Source organism: Cupressus sempervirens, chromosome 11, assembly GCF_028749045.1.
Source record: "Cupressus sempervirens isolate cs-2001-9-10 chromosome 11, ASM2874904v1, whole genome shotgun sequence".
Classification (NCBI taxonomy): Eukaryota; Viridiplantae; Streptophyta; class Pinopsida; order Cupressales; family Cupressaceae; genus Cupressus; species Cupressus sempervirens.
Genome location: NC_143128.1, coordinates 284869591 through 284885469, shown reverse-complemented (window position 1 = coordinate 284885469; position 15879 = coordinate 284869591). Strand labels below are relative to the sequence as shown.

The following is a 15879-nucleotide window of genomic DNA, read 5'->3' as shown; positions in this document are numbered from 1 at the left end:
ACGATGTTTCCTTAGGAAACGATCATAAAGAATAGAAACATTCTATTCCAGAGAAAGCAAAAAACGAAAGCAAACTAAAGCTAAAGATATTTACAAGATAACCATTAACTAATAATAGACGTCTTATCTATTATTGTAATACCCTCCCTTAATGGTTAATCTATCTAACACACCAAGTTGTCCTCTGAATTTGACAAACTTATTAGGACCAAGAGGCTTGGTGAGAATGTCTGCAGTCTGATCTGAGGTAGGAACATACTGCAGATCTATAGTCCCGTCTTCAACCAGTTGTATGTAATGACAATGAACATCCACATGCTTGGTTCGTTCATGGAAGATTGGATTTCGTGCTAACTTGATAACGCCTTTGTTATCAACAAACAGAGTAGTCAGTCCTGCTGGTGACATCTGCATATCCCCAAGCATCCGACGAAGCCAGACAGCTTCACATCCTGCCTTAACAGTCCCTCTATATTCAGCCTCTGTAGAAGAGAGAGAAACTGCTTGCTGCTTCTTGCTGGTCCATGTGACTGCACCGGATCCCAAACTGAACACATATCCAGATGTTGACTTTTTATCATCAACAGAGCCTGCCCAATCTGAATCTGTGAACCCACTGAGTTTAGGATTAGAACTCCGAGAATACAGAAGTCCATAATCATAAGTGCCTTTCACATAACGAAGCACACGCTTTGCTGCCATCCAATGATCAGCCTTAGGAGCTATCATAAAGCGTGAAATATAGCTGATCAAGGCGAAGCTGCATTTTTTGCCTTCTGAATTTGTTTTTGTTTTTCTTGGGTTTGTTGATTTTCTCCTCAAAAATCATTTCAAGTTGTCTGTAATACGCAAGGTTGCGTGAGATTCTGAGTTTGTTGATTTTCTCCTCAAAAATCATTTCAAGTTGTCTATAATACGCAAGGTTGTGTGAGATTCTGGGTTTGTTGATTTTCTCCTCAAAAATCATTTCAAGTTGTACGTAATACGCAAGGTTGTGTGAGATTTTGGGTTTTACCGTTTTTTCCACAAAAACGAAGTTTTGTAAATGCAACTTATTTTGAGTCATAGCACTCTTCTGGCAAAGCTTCTTGGTTTCAGCATTCTGTAGATCCAGGGAGGGTCTCAGTTATCACAGAATGTTCCGACATTCGTACGTTGACCATTAAGGGAGGGTATTAAGATAATATCTTATACTTTCTATAATAGTCAACTACTTGTCTGTAGTCCGTCTTTCAGTCTAGATAGGAATGTTTCCTATCCCGTCTCTTTTTTCTTCAGTCTAGATAGGAATGTTTCCTATCCTGTCTCTAGTTTTGTTTCTAATTCCGTCTTCAGTCTACGTTGTTTCCTTTAGAAACAACGTCCTTGTAATTCTTTATAAGGAACACATTTGTTCCTCTGTTAATCAATCAATCATCCAGAAATCCATTAATCTGCCAACTCTTCTTGAACCTTGTAACATGGTATCACAGAAGAATCTAGATCAAACTCAGGTGAAGCATCTTCAAAACGAGGTGATCCTGCAGGAGAAGCCAGAGGTGGCTGTACAGGTATCACTGGCAAGACTGGAGCTGTAGGAGCTACTGGAGCCCTCCCATCAGGTGGACCTAATGGAAGCCGAACTCCCAAATCATGAACCTACATAGGCTGGTCTGCTGGATCAGGAACAGGAGAAACAGGCATGAATGGTCCTCGCTGCTCATCAAAGACTACATCGCGGCTATATATGAGACGAGATGTCTCAACATCAATAAGGCGGTAGGCTTTGTGAAGACTGCTATATCCAGCAAGCATCAGTTTCTGACTCTTGGCATCCAACTTGGTGCGTGAAGCATCAGGGATCCAAACAAAAGCAAGAGAGCCAAAAACCTTCAGGTGACTGATTCTAGGCTTGCGACCTGACCAGGCCTCTTCCGGAGTTTTACCTTTGACCGCCACTGTGGGTGACCGATTCAACAGATAAACTGCAGTGTTAACTGCTTCTGCCCAAAAACGCTTCGGAACATGTCTGTGTTCGAGCATGGAACGAGCCATCTCAGTGATTGTCCTGTTCCGACGTTCAACTACACTGTTCTGTTGTGGCGTGTGGGGTGTGGTGAACTGGTGTTGGATGCCATGTGTATCCAAGAAGCTGGAGAAAATATTAGAACAAAATTCCCCCCCATTGTCTGATTTAAGAGTAATAATAGATTTCCCAGAGTCTTTTTCAACTAAGGGTTTAAACTTCTGAAATACAATAAATGCATCGAATTTTTTTTTAAGGAAATACACCCACATTTTTCTTCTGAAATCATCTACAAACAACAGAAAATACCTGTACCCAAGAACAGAAGGAGTGGCCATAGGGCCGCAGATATCAGCATGAACAAGCTGAAGTACTTGAGAAGCTCGCCAAGAATCGCCACTGGGGAAAGGTGTGCGATGTTGCTTCCCAGCCTGACATGCGTCACAAACTCCAAGGTGTTGTGTTTGAATCTCTGGCAAACCAAGAACAAGCTCATCCCGAGCAAATTGTGAGAGATAATGCACATTTAAGTGCCCATATCGCTGATGCCAAAGTGTGCTGATGGAAGATCGCCGAGCAGCCATAGCTAATTCCTGAGAATCACCAAAATCAGTAAGTTTGAAAAGACCATGATCCTCAAGACCAACTGCAACAGTATACTTAGTCGCCCGATCAGTGATGGTGCACTGATGTGAACTGAAGGTGACTGCCAAGTGTGGAGAATGTCGCAGCAACTAACTGACCGAGAGTAGATTTAGTTCCATCCCTGGAATGTAGTACACATCAAGGAATATGAGCTTCCTCCCAACAGACTGAATTTGAATGTTGCCTTTACCAACAACCGTGTACTCTTCTCCACCACCAAAGATAACAGAATTTGAATAAGGCTGGTAGTCAGTAAACCAGTCTCTGTGGTGAGTGAAATGTCGAGAGGCACCTGAATCAATGTACCAGGCAGATGACTGTACATGATCTGCGGGTCTTTTAGCCATGAAGGCGTAAAAGGCAGATTCCACCTGCTCAGTGTGCTCTGCACTGTTCGCTTTGGGTTGCGAACCTGATTGCTTAGAGTGGGCAGCTAAGCGTTTCCGACATGCAACCTTCCTGTGACCATACTTGTGGCAATAGTTGCATTGAATGTTCTTCTTTTTGGTACCATCGGATGCTGGAGCAAAAGACTTCTGCTGAGATGGTTGCTGAAACTTGCCCTTATCCTTCTGAAAGGATTTCGCAACAAAGGCTTGCTCAGTGGAGGTGGAACTGGAGCTGCTACCGAACTGTTGTTTCCACCGATCTTGCTAAAGTAGCAGGGTGCAGAGATCAGTGAACTTTAGATCAACACCAGTAGATGTGATGTTGAGAGTCTCGATAAAATGCTCATAGGAATTTGGTAAACTCCGAAGAGTGATTACCACAATATCCTCTTCCTCCATCTTGCGACCGATGGCAAGTAACTGATCACGGATTTCCTGAATCCGATTCAGGTGTGCCTGGAGCGAGGTGCGCTCATCCATGACAATAGAAAACAGAGTGTTTTTCAGAAAGAAGGCTCTGCTCTTGTCGGAAGTCTCATGAAGACCTTTTAGATGTGTCCAAATTTCGGCCGCTGTCTTGCCGGATGGAATTTGAGAAAGCTAGTCATCAGCTACGGAGAGTTTGAGAAGCATTACTGCCTCTCGATTGTTCAGATCCCATGTATCTTGATCAGGACCCGGAGAAGTCGAACGCTACTTAACACCCAGAACAAGTTGATCGGTGTTTCGATATTCGAAGATTGCGATGATGCGATACTTCCAGGTTCCATAATTGCGACCATTGAATTTGGAATTATGCTCGAGCAGAATATTTGTCAGAGATGCCATGGCACGTTTTTCAATGAAAAACTGTGAAAATTTGTGAAGGCACATTCTTCGAGGCAAAAATACAGAAGACCCAGAAGAATCAGAGAATGACCTAAAAGAGAGCTCGAAAAACCCAAAAGGAATCTGCTGTCGTTTTCTGAATCCGCTGGCTCGGAAATCAAGGCACAAAAATCGAGGCACCCAAAAAAAACGGACGACAACCCAGTTGAGCTCTCGAAAAACCCACCAAGAATCTGCAAACAAAAAAAATTTCGACCCCAAAAATTAGGGTTTCGAAAAAAACGGCCCTAGCTGAAAAAAGCTTGAAAAAACTTCAGATTTCTTGATGAAAAATGGTCGAATCTGCTTCCCAGAGCACGATGACAGACTGAGACGGCTAAGAGCATGAAGATTTGATATAGAAACATGCAGATTTTCACCCCAAAAATGCAAGTCTCCAAAAAATGGCCACGATTTCCATGTGATTTGCAGACCCGTAATTCGGGAATTTCTCCAAGCAGAAAAACCCTAGGTGGGTTTTGGAGAAATTAGCTGAAATAATTTTGGAAAAAATTAAACAAATAATTTCAAGAGGAAATAATAAATTTTTCCGAAAAAATTTAAGTATTTGGCTCTGATACCATATTACGAGGTAATTGGTAAATACTTGCTTATTAATAACAGAGACTGAAAGGTCAATTTATACAAAAGGAAGAGACGATGTTTCCTTAGGAAACGATCGTAAAGAATAGAAACATTCTATTCCAGAGAAAGCAAAAAATGAAAGCAAACTAAAGCTAAAGATATTTACAAGATAACCATTAACTAATAATAGACGTCTTATCTATTATTGTAATATTAATAGCATAACCATCAAGAATAACTTAAAGAAATTACAAAGGGCAAGCAGGACAAGGGAAGGAAAAATAGAAGGAAACAAGGAGGTAAAAATATCGGAAAAAAAGAGAAATCAAGATGAGGAAAAAATAGAGATAGGTCAAGAAGCTCAAAAGGAAAAGTCAGGGAGAGAAGAAGAGGTAGAATATAAAAGGATAGCAAGTACAGATTATCGACATTCTTTAGAAAAATACAGAAAATGCAAAGATTGCATAACAAAGAGGGAATCAATAGAAGAGATAGAGATCAACGTTAAAAAATTAAACAAGCTTTCCCCTGAAATATTGCTCCTACAAAATGACCTGGAAGACCAATATATCATAGCAAAAGACAACCATATAGAACATAAAGGTAAGGCTGTTCTGGAAACAGACTCAAAGAAGAAAACAAAAAAAAGAGGTAACATAGAAAGCAAATCATTAGAAGAAGAGACAAAAATGGAACAGGAAGGAATAAATTATAAAATCAGCCAGAAATAGAGATTTACAGAGGAATGGAATCAAAGGAAGAAGTGAATCAAGAACAACACCAATTTCTGAAAAAGAATGATCAGAGCCCCAAAATCACACCAGCAGAATCAGACCAATGGAGCAATGTTACCATTAGGAAAAAAGAAAAAAGAAGAGCTACAAATTTTGGCAAACACCGAGCAATGGAAAGGACATGTTTGACCAGAGCAAAGAAGAAACAAAAAGGGAAAAAACTAGAGGAGAGATAGAAACATTGACACCAGTAGACATTGCAAAAATATCCTCAGGAAAAGAGCAAATCAGTAAACAAACAAGCATGCTAGGAGAAGAACAGGAAAATCAAAAAGAAGAACACTCAATATGGGAAGACTTTGGTACTATGATGGAAAGCTCTAACTGGGAAGAAGGAACAGAGAAAGAAAGAATGGAGGAAGAAAGTAAAAATCTAGAAGCAGAAGATTATCAAATGAACAACCAATTAATTAAAGAAATCTTAGCAAAGGATGACCAGGAAATAGAAGATTCAAAAATTACAGAATGAGTAAAAAATTCAGCTAAATTTGGAAAAATTGGGTATATCTATAAATCAGGAAGAGTTAAAAACACCCAATTGTGGAAAACTAAAACAGAAATGAGGACGAAAATCATCAAAAGAACTTAGGGAGGCAGTAGGACAAGCAAAGGAACAAACTAAGATTATAGAAATTCTACAAGACGGGAAGGGGAAGAACCTTCCCAAGGATCAATGAGAATCACTACATGGAACGCTAGAGGCCTAAATGCCCCTAGCAAGAAATGCTTATTAAAGCGTAATCCAACATTATTTGACATAGAAATCCTTTTAATTCAAGAAACAAAATTAAACAAAGAAGAAGGTATAAAGTTAGGATAGAAACTAGGAGCTTGGAAATCAAAATTTAAGTCATCACATGGAGCCTCTGGAGGACTGGGAATAATATGGAATAACTGAAGAATTAATCTAGAATGTATAGCCTCTAATTCTAATTGGATGGGAAGCAAAGTCCCTAGCACAAAAACTAATCTCCAGATGATAGTAATAAATGTTTATGGACCTACACAAGCAGCAGAGAAATTAGCAGTATGGAATGAGATCAACACATTTCTCAATACAATACAAAATGAGAACATTATTTTGGGAGGAGATTTTAATGCAATATTAAAAAGAGATGAAAAATACGACAGGATCTGGACAATATCTAGAGCTATAAAAGATTTGAGGGAATGGACAGAAATTAACTCTCTCATAGATATTCCAACAAAAAATGGAATATACACATGGAATAATAGAAGGAAAGACTTCAATTATATAGCAGAAAGACTGGATAGATTCTTCTTTAAGGGAGAGCTAAATAATTTGGATGGAAAAATCATTGCAGAAATTCTACCAATGGTAGGATCAGATCACTTCCCGGTTAAAATGGAAATTAGGGAACAGGCCAAGCCTAGCAGAAACCCATTTAAGTGTGAAAAAATGTGGTTCATGGATAACAACTTTATGAATAACATAAAAAACTGGTGGCAAAATGAACAAGTCCAAGGCTCAAAAATGTTCTGCTTTGTATCCAAACTAAAAACCATAAAAGAAAAGATTCTGAAATGGAACAAAACACAATTCAAAAACATATTTAAAGAAAAATTAGACATAGAAGAGAAATTGGAAAATTTAAACAAAGAAGTTATTAGAAAAGAAATGAATAATAAACTTTACCAACTAGAAAAAGAATATCTACTAAAATAAGAAGAAATTTTAGCTAAAGAAGAGGTGTATTGGAAGCAAAAATCTAGGGAGAAATGGTTGTCAGAAGGAGACAGTAACAAGAAATTTTTTCACAATAGCACACTACACCACAGAGCCTGCAACAATATAACAAAAATTAAAAATATGCAAGGTGAACCAATAGACAATCCAAATGAAATAGCAAATATTCTTGTGGAGTACTTCAAAGACATCCTTAATAATTATGACACTTCTAATAGAATAGAACAAGAGGAAATGTTGAAAACAATACCTAAGGTGATATCACTTGATGATAATAAAGCCCTCAATAAACCATTCACATTGCAAGAAATCAAAACGACTCTCTTTAATATCAACCCAGACAAATTCCAAGCATTCTTCTTTGCTAGGAAATAATAGGTGTAGACTTGTGGAAAACAATAGAAGCATCTAGGAACAGAGGAAACCTCTTAGCAAAAATCAATCATACCGTCTTAACTTTAATACCCAAGAAAAACAAGTCAGAAGAACCAGGAGACTTCAGACCCATTGCATTATGCAAAACTATTTATAAAATTCTCTAAAAAGTTTTAGCTAACCGTCTCAAAAAACTTCTCCCTAAACTTATATCAGAAGAACAAACAGGATTTGTACCTGGGAGATCCATTCTAGATGGCATTTCTATCATTCAAGAAACGATTCATTCAGCAAACAAAAATAACAAAGCATGCATGTTATTAAAATTAGATATACTAAAAGCTTATGATAAAGTAGATTGGAGATTCCTATGTAAAACACTTGAAGCTTTCGGATTCTAAAAACAATGGATAAACATCATATTTCAGTGCATATCCACCCCAAAAATCTCTATCATTATAAATGGAACTCCAGAAGGATTCTTTAGTATATCTAGGGGGCTCCGACAAGGCGACCCCATATCCCCCTTTCTTTTCATCATTATGGCAAAATCCTTTAGAAGAGCAATTAAAACAGTGCAACTCCAAAATTGTTGATGATACAATATTAGCCGGAGCAAGCACCAAGAAAGAGACAAACTATTTCAAAACAATTCGGGACAATTACACTAAAGCCTCTGGTCAAAAAATCAATGCAGAAAAATTGGAAATCTTCTTCTTAAACACAACAGTAGATAGAGAAGAATATATATGCAATAAACTAGGATTTAAAAAGGGTACCTTCTCATTTAAATATCTAGAAATATATTTGGAAAAAGGAAATAAAAATAACCAAGGATGGGAACAAACCTTGGGAAAAATAGATAATCAGACAGACGCTTGGAAAGGGAAATGACTAAGGTCGGGAGAGAAACAAAAATAAAAGCCGTGCTAACGACTATACCTACTTATCAACTCTCATGCTTACAACTCCCTAAGAACATTAATCAAAAAATTGAAAAGAAACTAAGAGATTTCTTTTGGAATGGCTTAGAAGACAAAAAAAAGGCAGCATTGATCAGATGGGGAAAAATATGTAGGCCTAAAGAAGCAGGAGGACTAGGAATTAAAAACCTAGATTGGCAGAATGAAGCTCTAGGAGAAAAACAAGTATGGAGAATGTATCAAGAAAGAAACAGCAAATGAGCCAAAATTCTATATAATAAATATCTCAATGCATCTGATAGCACTTCACTATTCAAAACTAGGAACCCCCCAAAGTTTCTGCAGCACGAAATTTCCTAATGAAGTGTCATCCTCTCATAACCAAATATTCAACATGGGACATCAGTAAAGGTGATAAAGCATTATTTTGGGAAGACTCTTGGAATGGGTATCCCTCCCTAGATATCTATGATGTAACCTATAATGCTAAAATTCACCAACAAACAATCTGGGGAACCAAAGTAGAAGATTATATTCAATTGATCCAATCCAATGGAGAAACTTCCTAGTAATGGAAATCCCTAGTCAATTGTGGTCTCAATCAAGCAGACCAAGGGATCCTAGAAAATATCCTTAAAGATCGTCCAATTAAAGTCAACAATAGGGAGGATAGACTTATCTGGGCAGCATCTAAAGATGGAAGCTATAAAGTGAAAGAAGGATACAAACAAATTATAAATTCACAAAGATGGGAAGCAATAAACATCTCAATAAACCTCTGTTGGGATCCGGTAGGGCTTCCCAAAGCAAGCATCTTCCAATGGGCAGCTATCCAAAAAAGAATCCTAACAGTGGACAGAATTAAAAAAATGGGATTTGAAGGCCCAACAAGATGTAATCTCTGTAAAGAAGAATCGGAAACAGCAGAGCATCTTCTATATCAATGCAAATTTGCGAAGGAATGCTGGACATGGCTCAAATCAAAACTAAATTGGATTTCCCCTCTACCAAAAAAATGGCAAGACCACTTGATAGGGTGGCCAAAAAAAGCAAATAATAAAATTTATGGAAAACTCTGGAGCATTACTCCAGCAATTCTAGCTTGGGAGATATGGAAAGAAAGAAACAGACGAATCTTTTAGAACGAAGAACCCAGCATACCATCTCTCTATAACAAAATCAAGGCTAACATAGTGGAAGTTATAAATTGCGACCTAAGGAAAAATTCGAAAGAAGAAAGATCATTCACAGAGTGGGATGCTGAAATTTTTAAAAAAATGGAAACATCTAATCAATCCACCCCTAACATATAAGAGCGATAACAGAGCAACCAGAAAAGAATGCAAATGGGAACCACCACCAAAAGGATGGAAGAAATTGAATTTCAATGGAGCTTCTAGAGGCAATCCTGGAAAGGCGGGATAGGGTGTATAGTCAGGGAAGAATCCGGAAACTGACTAGCAAAAAGAGCAAAGCCTCTGGGAGTAACCTCTAATAACATGGCAGCACTAGAAGTAGTAGAAGAAGGTCTAAAAATTTGTATTAATCTAAAAATCAAGAAAATTATAAAAGAAGGCAACTCACAAACTCCTTAATGCACTCAGGAAAGGGAAAACCCCAAACTGGATATTAAACTCCCAACTAGAAGAAACTATTAAACTACTGGAAGGATTTGAAGAAATTAGATTTTCTCATATATTTAGAGAAGGCAATACTAAAGAAGATAGTTTGGCAAACAAAGGTACAAATGGAGAAAATATATCAACATTTAATCAGAGCTAGTTAAGGATAATCATACAAAGTCTATACCCCCATGGTCATTCCCTTCGACACTTGGATTCATGATTATCTCTATTAGGTGCAAATCTTGATTCATGTATCTCCACAAACTTAAAACTGCGCCTCAATGATATCGTACTAAAAAGCATCACATTAATTATGATCTCAAAAGGAGGATAATCATTCAAACGCATGTAGATGGCATCACCACCCGTCGTTCTAGATGCTTCCCTTCTGTTATTATATTAATTCGGGCCGGTTCAGAGCTTTTCATTTCACCCCACTCCGTCTAAATTTAGTTGTGTTGCCCCCCCATAAATGGATACCAACATTTGCTTGTATCATGCTTACGAAAACAGAACCATGACCTTCTGTAGCTCTGTCAAACCCGAAAGATAGAATCAGCTTTTTTGACCCATAGATGATATGAGTAGGGTTGTGGTCAGTAGGGTGTTGGGGGAGGGGGTTTTCAACTATGACTATTCTTGGCACGCTAACAGTGATATCCTAGGGTTATGGATTGGATGCCTAGCTAGGGCTAGAGTAAAAAAATGGGACATTAACAGACTGAGTTATAATCTCTTCGACCCAAGCTAGCTAGTAGGTTTAGAGGAAGTGGTTTTTAACATTGATGAAAAACTCAAAATTTCGCTCCCTAAAGCTTACATGGAGCATCAACTGGGAAGCCCCGAACTTGCTAAAGGCCCTAAGCGCCCCAACTTGGTAGTCAGAGATAACATTCTCGTCTATCGAGAATGGCCAAGGATGGAAGCTAGCATGCAATTCTTGTTTCGATGGAGAGGCTTAAGAGAGGATCCAACAAGAGAGTGGCTCACGAATTATCTGAAGGATTTCAACACATATATTCACCCGAATGTGGACCGCTCTGATCTAGAAGCTGTTGAGTTCTGCCTCCCCAACTTTGACACATCAAGCGGAGCGCGAAACACCTAAGAATTCCCACCTAGCTCTAGGGCAAAAAACATCCAAGAAGCCTCAGAGATCATTATGGTCTTCAAGAAGCAAACTCAAGAAGTATAGCCAGGATCTTGGGCTAGCCACTCGTTTTCTTTGCTCTGGTTTTTTCTCCCTATCTCTTTTTAGTAATGGGATGCTACCCTTGTTTTATTTCTTAGGCTTGTTAGGTTTTGTTGCTGCTGCATTTTCCCTAGGCGGCTTATAGAGTTAATAAGTCAAGGGCTATATTTATTAGGACAGCCAGTAGTTTATATTTAGTCTAGGGCCCTTTCAGAACTTGATAAAGATCGGCAGGCTTTATTATGTAAATTCTTGTTAATATTAATATTAGATCCTTATCGTTTAAATCTTGTTTCGAAATTCGATTGGCCTGGGATAGGTCCTTTGTTGGAACTGTCATTTTCAAGCCTGTATTTGGTTTCCAAATCTGTATTTTTAAAGATCAAATCGTGCTCTCCCTTTATCTATACTATTGTAGATCAATTTAATCTTAACACACTGGTAAATCTCACACTAAGAACCCTAAAACTGTAGATGACAAGGAAAATTCCGGTGCTGACATTCTCATTATTACCCCGTAATAGAAATTTAATTCGGAATGTTTAAAAGTTATAAAGGCTTTAATGGAATCTCTATTAATATCATATCAAAACAGCTATCAACAATAAAATCATTAATAAGAATAAAACTCAAAATCAGTAAAGAACAAAACGGGCACATTAAAAACAAATTGTCAATAGGTAAAACTTAATTTCTGTCAAAGGACTCCAATTGTTTAATTCGGTACTGTTCTAACACACTTAAATTGGGATCTTAGTAAGACTAAGATTTGGAAGCATTTTCTCCTAATAAGATTATCCTAATCAGGTCCTTGCTTTCTTTTTTAATTTTTTATTTGATTAATGCCTAACCCTTTATGGCGGTTACTTTTGTTGCTGTTCTTTCCTTCTCAGTGGGTCTCATAATCCCCCCCGAAGGATGTATATTCTGACGCTCATGGACTATTTCCTCATGCTGTAACCACTGTACAACTTTATCATATTATAAGGAGATTTTGATCATTTATCTCACTGGGGTATGCCCCTTTTATTAAATGTATAATAAAGGACATTGTCCCGGGCTAGACTAGAGGTTTTCTTACTCCATTATTTCCTACCAGTGCCTGTTGGAACAGAGAACCTTGTAATTTTATTATCATTATCTAACATAATATAAGGCTTCAGCTGTTTACCAATCAAAAAAAAAACATTGTATTATCTAATTATTATTAAAATTCTATCTTAAAATGGGGATAGGACATGCCCCCCAAAATCACTAGGGTTTTTGTCCTAGGATTCTTGCGCTTGAGCACAAGACCTCAAATGAATTTGAAAATGAATATTGGTTAAGTATAAATGATCTTGAATGAAAACATTCACTCTTTTATATCCTTCACAATCAAAATAGGTTGGCCACCAAGCACACCTCCAATTTCAAATTTGAATATTGATAATGGGCAGGAAAGATTTCACTTTGAAAGTCATAGCACCAAAAACAAAACCCCTGAAAACAATACAACATGTGCAGGGAAATTGGGAAGGAAATGGTAATACAAGCAGAGATATCGGGAATTGGGGATGGGCCATATGACTAGACAAATACTAAAGGTTGAGGCATCGGGAGTCAAGCAACGGCATGCCAATGAGGACAAGTTCAAAACTCTAACAAGAAGGGAAGAGCGGAGTTGGACAAAAACACATACTTGGGAAGAGAAAAAAACATAGCAGATGGAAACAAAGGAAGGCAAAAGCACGAACCCGATACATACAGACTTGGACTTACTAGGAAATGGGGCATGAGATAGCTGCTGAGGAACTCTCCAATAGAGGGTATGCACTAGCGTTGGAGGCCAGGCATTCATGGTGATCCGATGATTACAAAAATTTGTAAATTTCATCACCCAGCTCTAGAAAGGGCAAAAGCCCAATAATCTCACTTCTATGTTATGAGAAAGAAAGCTTCCTATTGTACCATGCGTGGCATAAGCCTCTTTTGTAAGCTAAGTAATTTTGAGATGCTAATCGGCAAGTCGAATCAATGAACCTAAACATGATTCACATGATTATTCTAGCTTAAGCCCAATGTCAATAGCTATGTACCTATGTATGCTAGAATTGCATACCTAATATTTATAAACGTAGCCCGCGTTACTTGAATGTACCCCATTATCATTATATTACAGTCGTGTTCCATATCTTTGGACCACCTTATTGGGATACAGGAGATGTCTGTCTGGGTTGCGCCCATACTAGTGCACCCATTAGAATTACACCAGAAACCCTTGGAACATAATCTTTAATTACATTTTTCTCTAGTTCTGAGGTCATCAACTCTCAAAACATTTAAAAATTTGAGAGGATAATTTTATTTTGCAAACCAGAAGCTTATCAAAACAAATGTTATAAAAAGCTAACCACAATGCTGAAAATTATATTTGACTAGAATGGATGGAACTTGAGCATAAATAATTGAACTAAAAAATGCAGGTAACTATAAAACACCATAATTGGATTTGTCAAGGCCGTGAATGGAAATAAGCGAAAGATAATACTTACCAAAGCATTGAAAAGAGTAGATTTTCCCACATTGGGCAGACCGACTATTCCAGTTCTCAGGCTCATACTCACTCTGGAGGAGGACGATGAATATTTTCTTCTACGTTCCTTCCTGGGAACTATTATGGTTGCTGAGAATGAAACTGATTTGTTATTATTATCGTTGAAGTCAAATGATTTGGCAAAAAAGTTGCTCCAGCGTGCTTGTGTCACTGACTTTTGGGTTGGTCTGAAATATGCACAGGAGCTCGTGGGAGGAACCAACATTGGCAAAATGGTTGTGGGGAGTTGAAAACGAATTCGACAGCCGACAATCCCTTTCATTTTAAGCAGCTATTTTCTCCAAAGACTCCGATTCGTCTGGTCCGTTTGGATTGAAGATAATCCACAGCGAAGGATGAACTCGCGAGACTATGGACGTGAGGAATTCGAAATATTTGAACAAATGGAGACCTATCGTTGAGCAATGTTGGAAGGTAAAATAGACTTTCACCATGCATTTATTAGTTCCTTTTATTAGTTCCTCGTTCCAAAGTATTGGAATCATTGTCAACTCAATTTTTCAATTCAATTGATTCATAGAATTTAAAAGATTAAAGGAAATTTCAAATGTTTATTTTTTTAATTATTTTATAAATAATATTTTTTATTTATTGTATTAGATCATACTATTTTTGGTAAGGAGAGAAAACAAGAATACAAATATTTTCTAACAAGTCTATCATGCATTAATGAAAACATTAATTACAACTTTATATTTTCCACATTTGTGACAAGTGGATTAACATTTCAAAAAAAAAAAAATATCTTTTACCTCACAAATGAATGTCTAGTCAATATTAATTATCACTATCCATTTTTCTTACCAAGTTCAAATATAAAATTAAAAGTTTTTTATTTTTTATTTTAAATATATTTATTATTAGTTTTACATTGATGTTTATTTTTGTCATTTGTAAGAAAATACAAATATTTTCGAACAAGTCTACCATCCATTAATGAATGCATTAATTACAACTTTACATTTTCCATATTTGTGACAAGTGGATTAACTTTTTAAAAAAATAATCATTTTTATCTTCCACCTCACAAATGAATGTCTAATTAATATTAATTATCACCATCTATTTTTCTTACCAAATTCAAATAAAAAGTTAAATGTTTTATATTTCTTATTTTAAATATGTTTATTAGTTTTACATTGATGTTTATTTTTGTCATTTATAAATTTTATTTTATTTTTTGAATAGTGACAACGTCACTTGATATATATATATATATAATTTTTATATTTTTTTTTAAACCTTTTTTTTTTAATTCTAAGATACGGAGCTCCCAGATAAAAGAATCAGGAAGAAAAACTCTGTTCATTACCCCATCAAGAAGAAGGAAAAAGAAAGGAGAGAGGAAAGATGATGAAAGTAGCACAGACCTGGTTATAACGTTCCAGGCCTAGGACTTCCAAATTACAATGTATATCAGAAGAAGCAAAGAAGAAGGAGCATGTACCAATAATGTACATATTTACAAAAATTTATAGTATGAGCAACATATACACTTAACAAGATATAATCTGTATGAAGTGTCACCAAAATTTAGCCGAAAATAACTACAAAGCCGAAACCCTCTGCTGATTGGAAAGTTGATGCAAATCCATGAAGAAACCTGCACACAAAAAATAGAAAACACAAAACCAAAGAACACCAACCAAGTGAAATTACTCCTCCATATCCCCTGTTGTAGGAGCAAAATTGTCAAGCTTAAGAGTAAGATCAAGGGTGGTAGAATCAGGAATGATCATAGGAGGAGCAAATGGAGCAGATGCTTGAAATGAATCGTCTTCTAGCAAATCTAATAAAGCAAAGACAATCTGATGCACATTATTGACACAATTCTTTGGCAAACCCCCACCAAATTGCTATAATGCAGCTTTCACCGGATGAAAGGATTACCTCTCAAGAGATTTTTTAATACTTTCATAAACCATGTAAGCACTATGATTGCTAAGGAGTGTGTGATGATGGAACAAGCTCCCAACAAGGGTAGCACCACTCCAAAGATCATATCTCTGACAAGCTTTAGAAAGCTTATTCTCATGCAAATAAATCGGTCTAATAAATCTAGCAGCTAACAGCTCCACATGAAATGGGGATTGCAATAAATCCATAGCATTGGACAAGAAAATCGATAGGATGTGAGAAGGATAAATTAATCTCTTAGCAGCAAGAAATAAAATC

The 15879-nt window shown here is 36.9% G+C and overlaps 1 protein-coding gene and 1 pseudogene across 5 annotated transcripts in view; both read right to left on the bottom strand.

The window, feature by feature from the left end:
- Positions 1 to 14135, bottom strand: part of LOC149529220 (GTP-binding protein-like protein) — a 275708-nt gene extending 261573 nt beyond the window's left edge. For 2 of the 5 annotated variants that reach the window (XR_016358646.1, XR_016358645.1), the window contains exon 1: positions 13643 to 14135. Coding sequence is in view for 2 of the 5 variants with exons in the window: in XM_089809559.1 (XP_089665685.1) it covers positions 13643 to 13966 (324 nt within the window). In the remaining 3 variants the exon portion in view is untranslated. The remainder of the gene's footprint in view (positions 1 to 13642) is intronic. The other 3 variants (XR_016358647.1, XM_089809560.1, XM_089809559.1) reach the window with 2 other exon arrangements.
- Positions 14136 to 15359: 1224 nt separating this feature from the next.
- LOC149529219 (kynurenine 3-monooxygenase-like) overlaps positions 15360 to 15879 on the bottom strand; it is a 107032-nt pseudogene continuing 106512 nt past the window's right edge.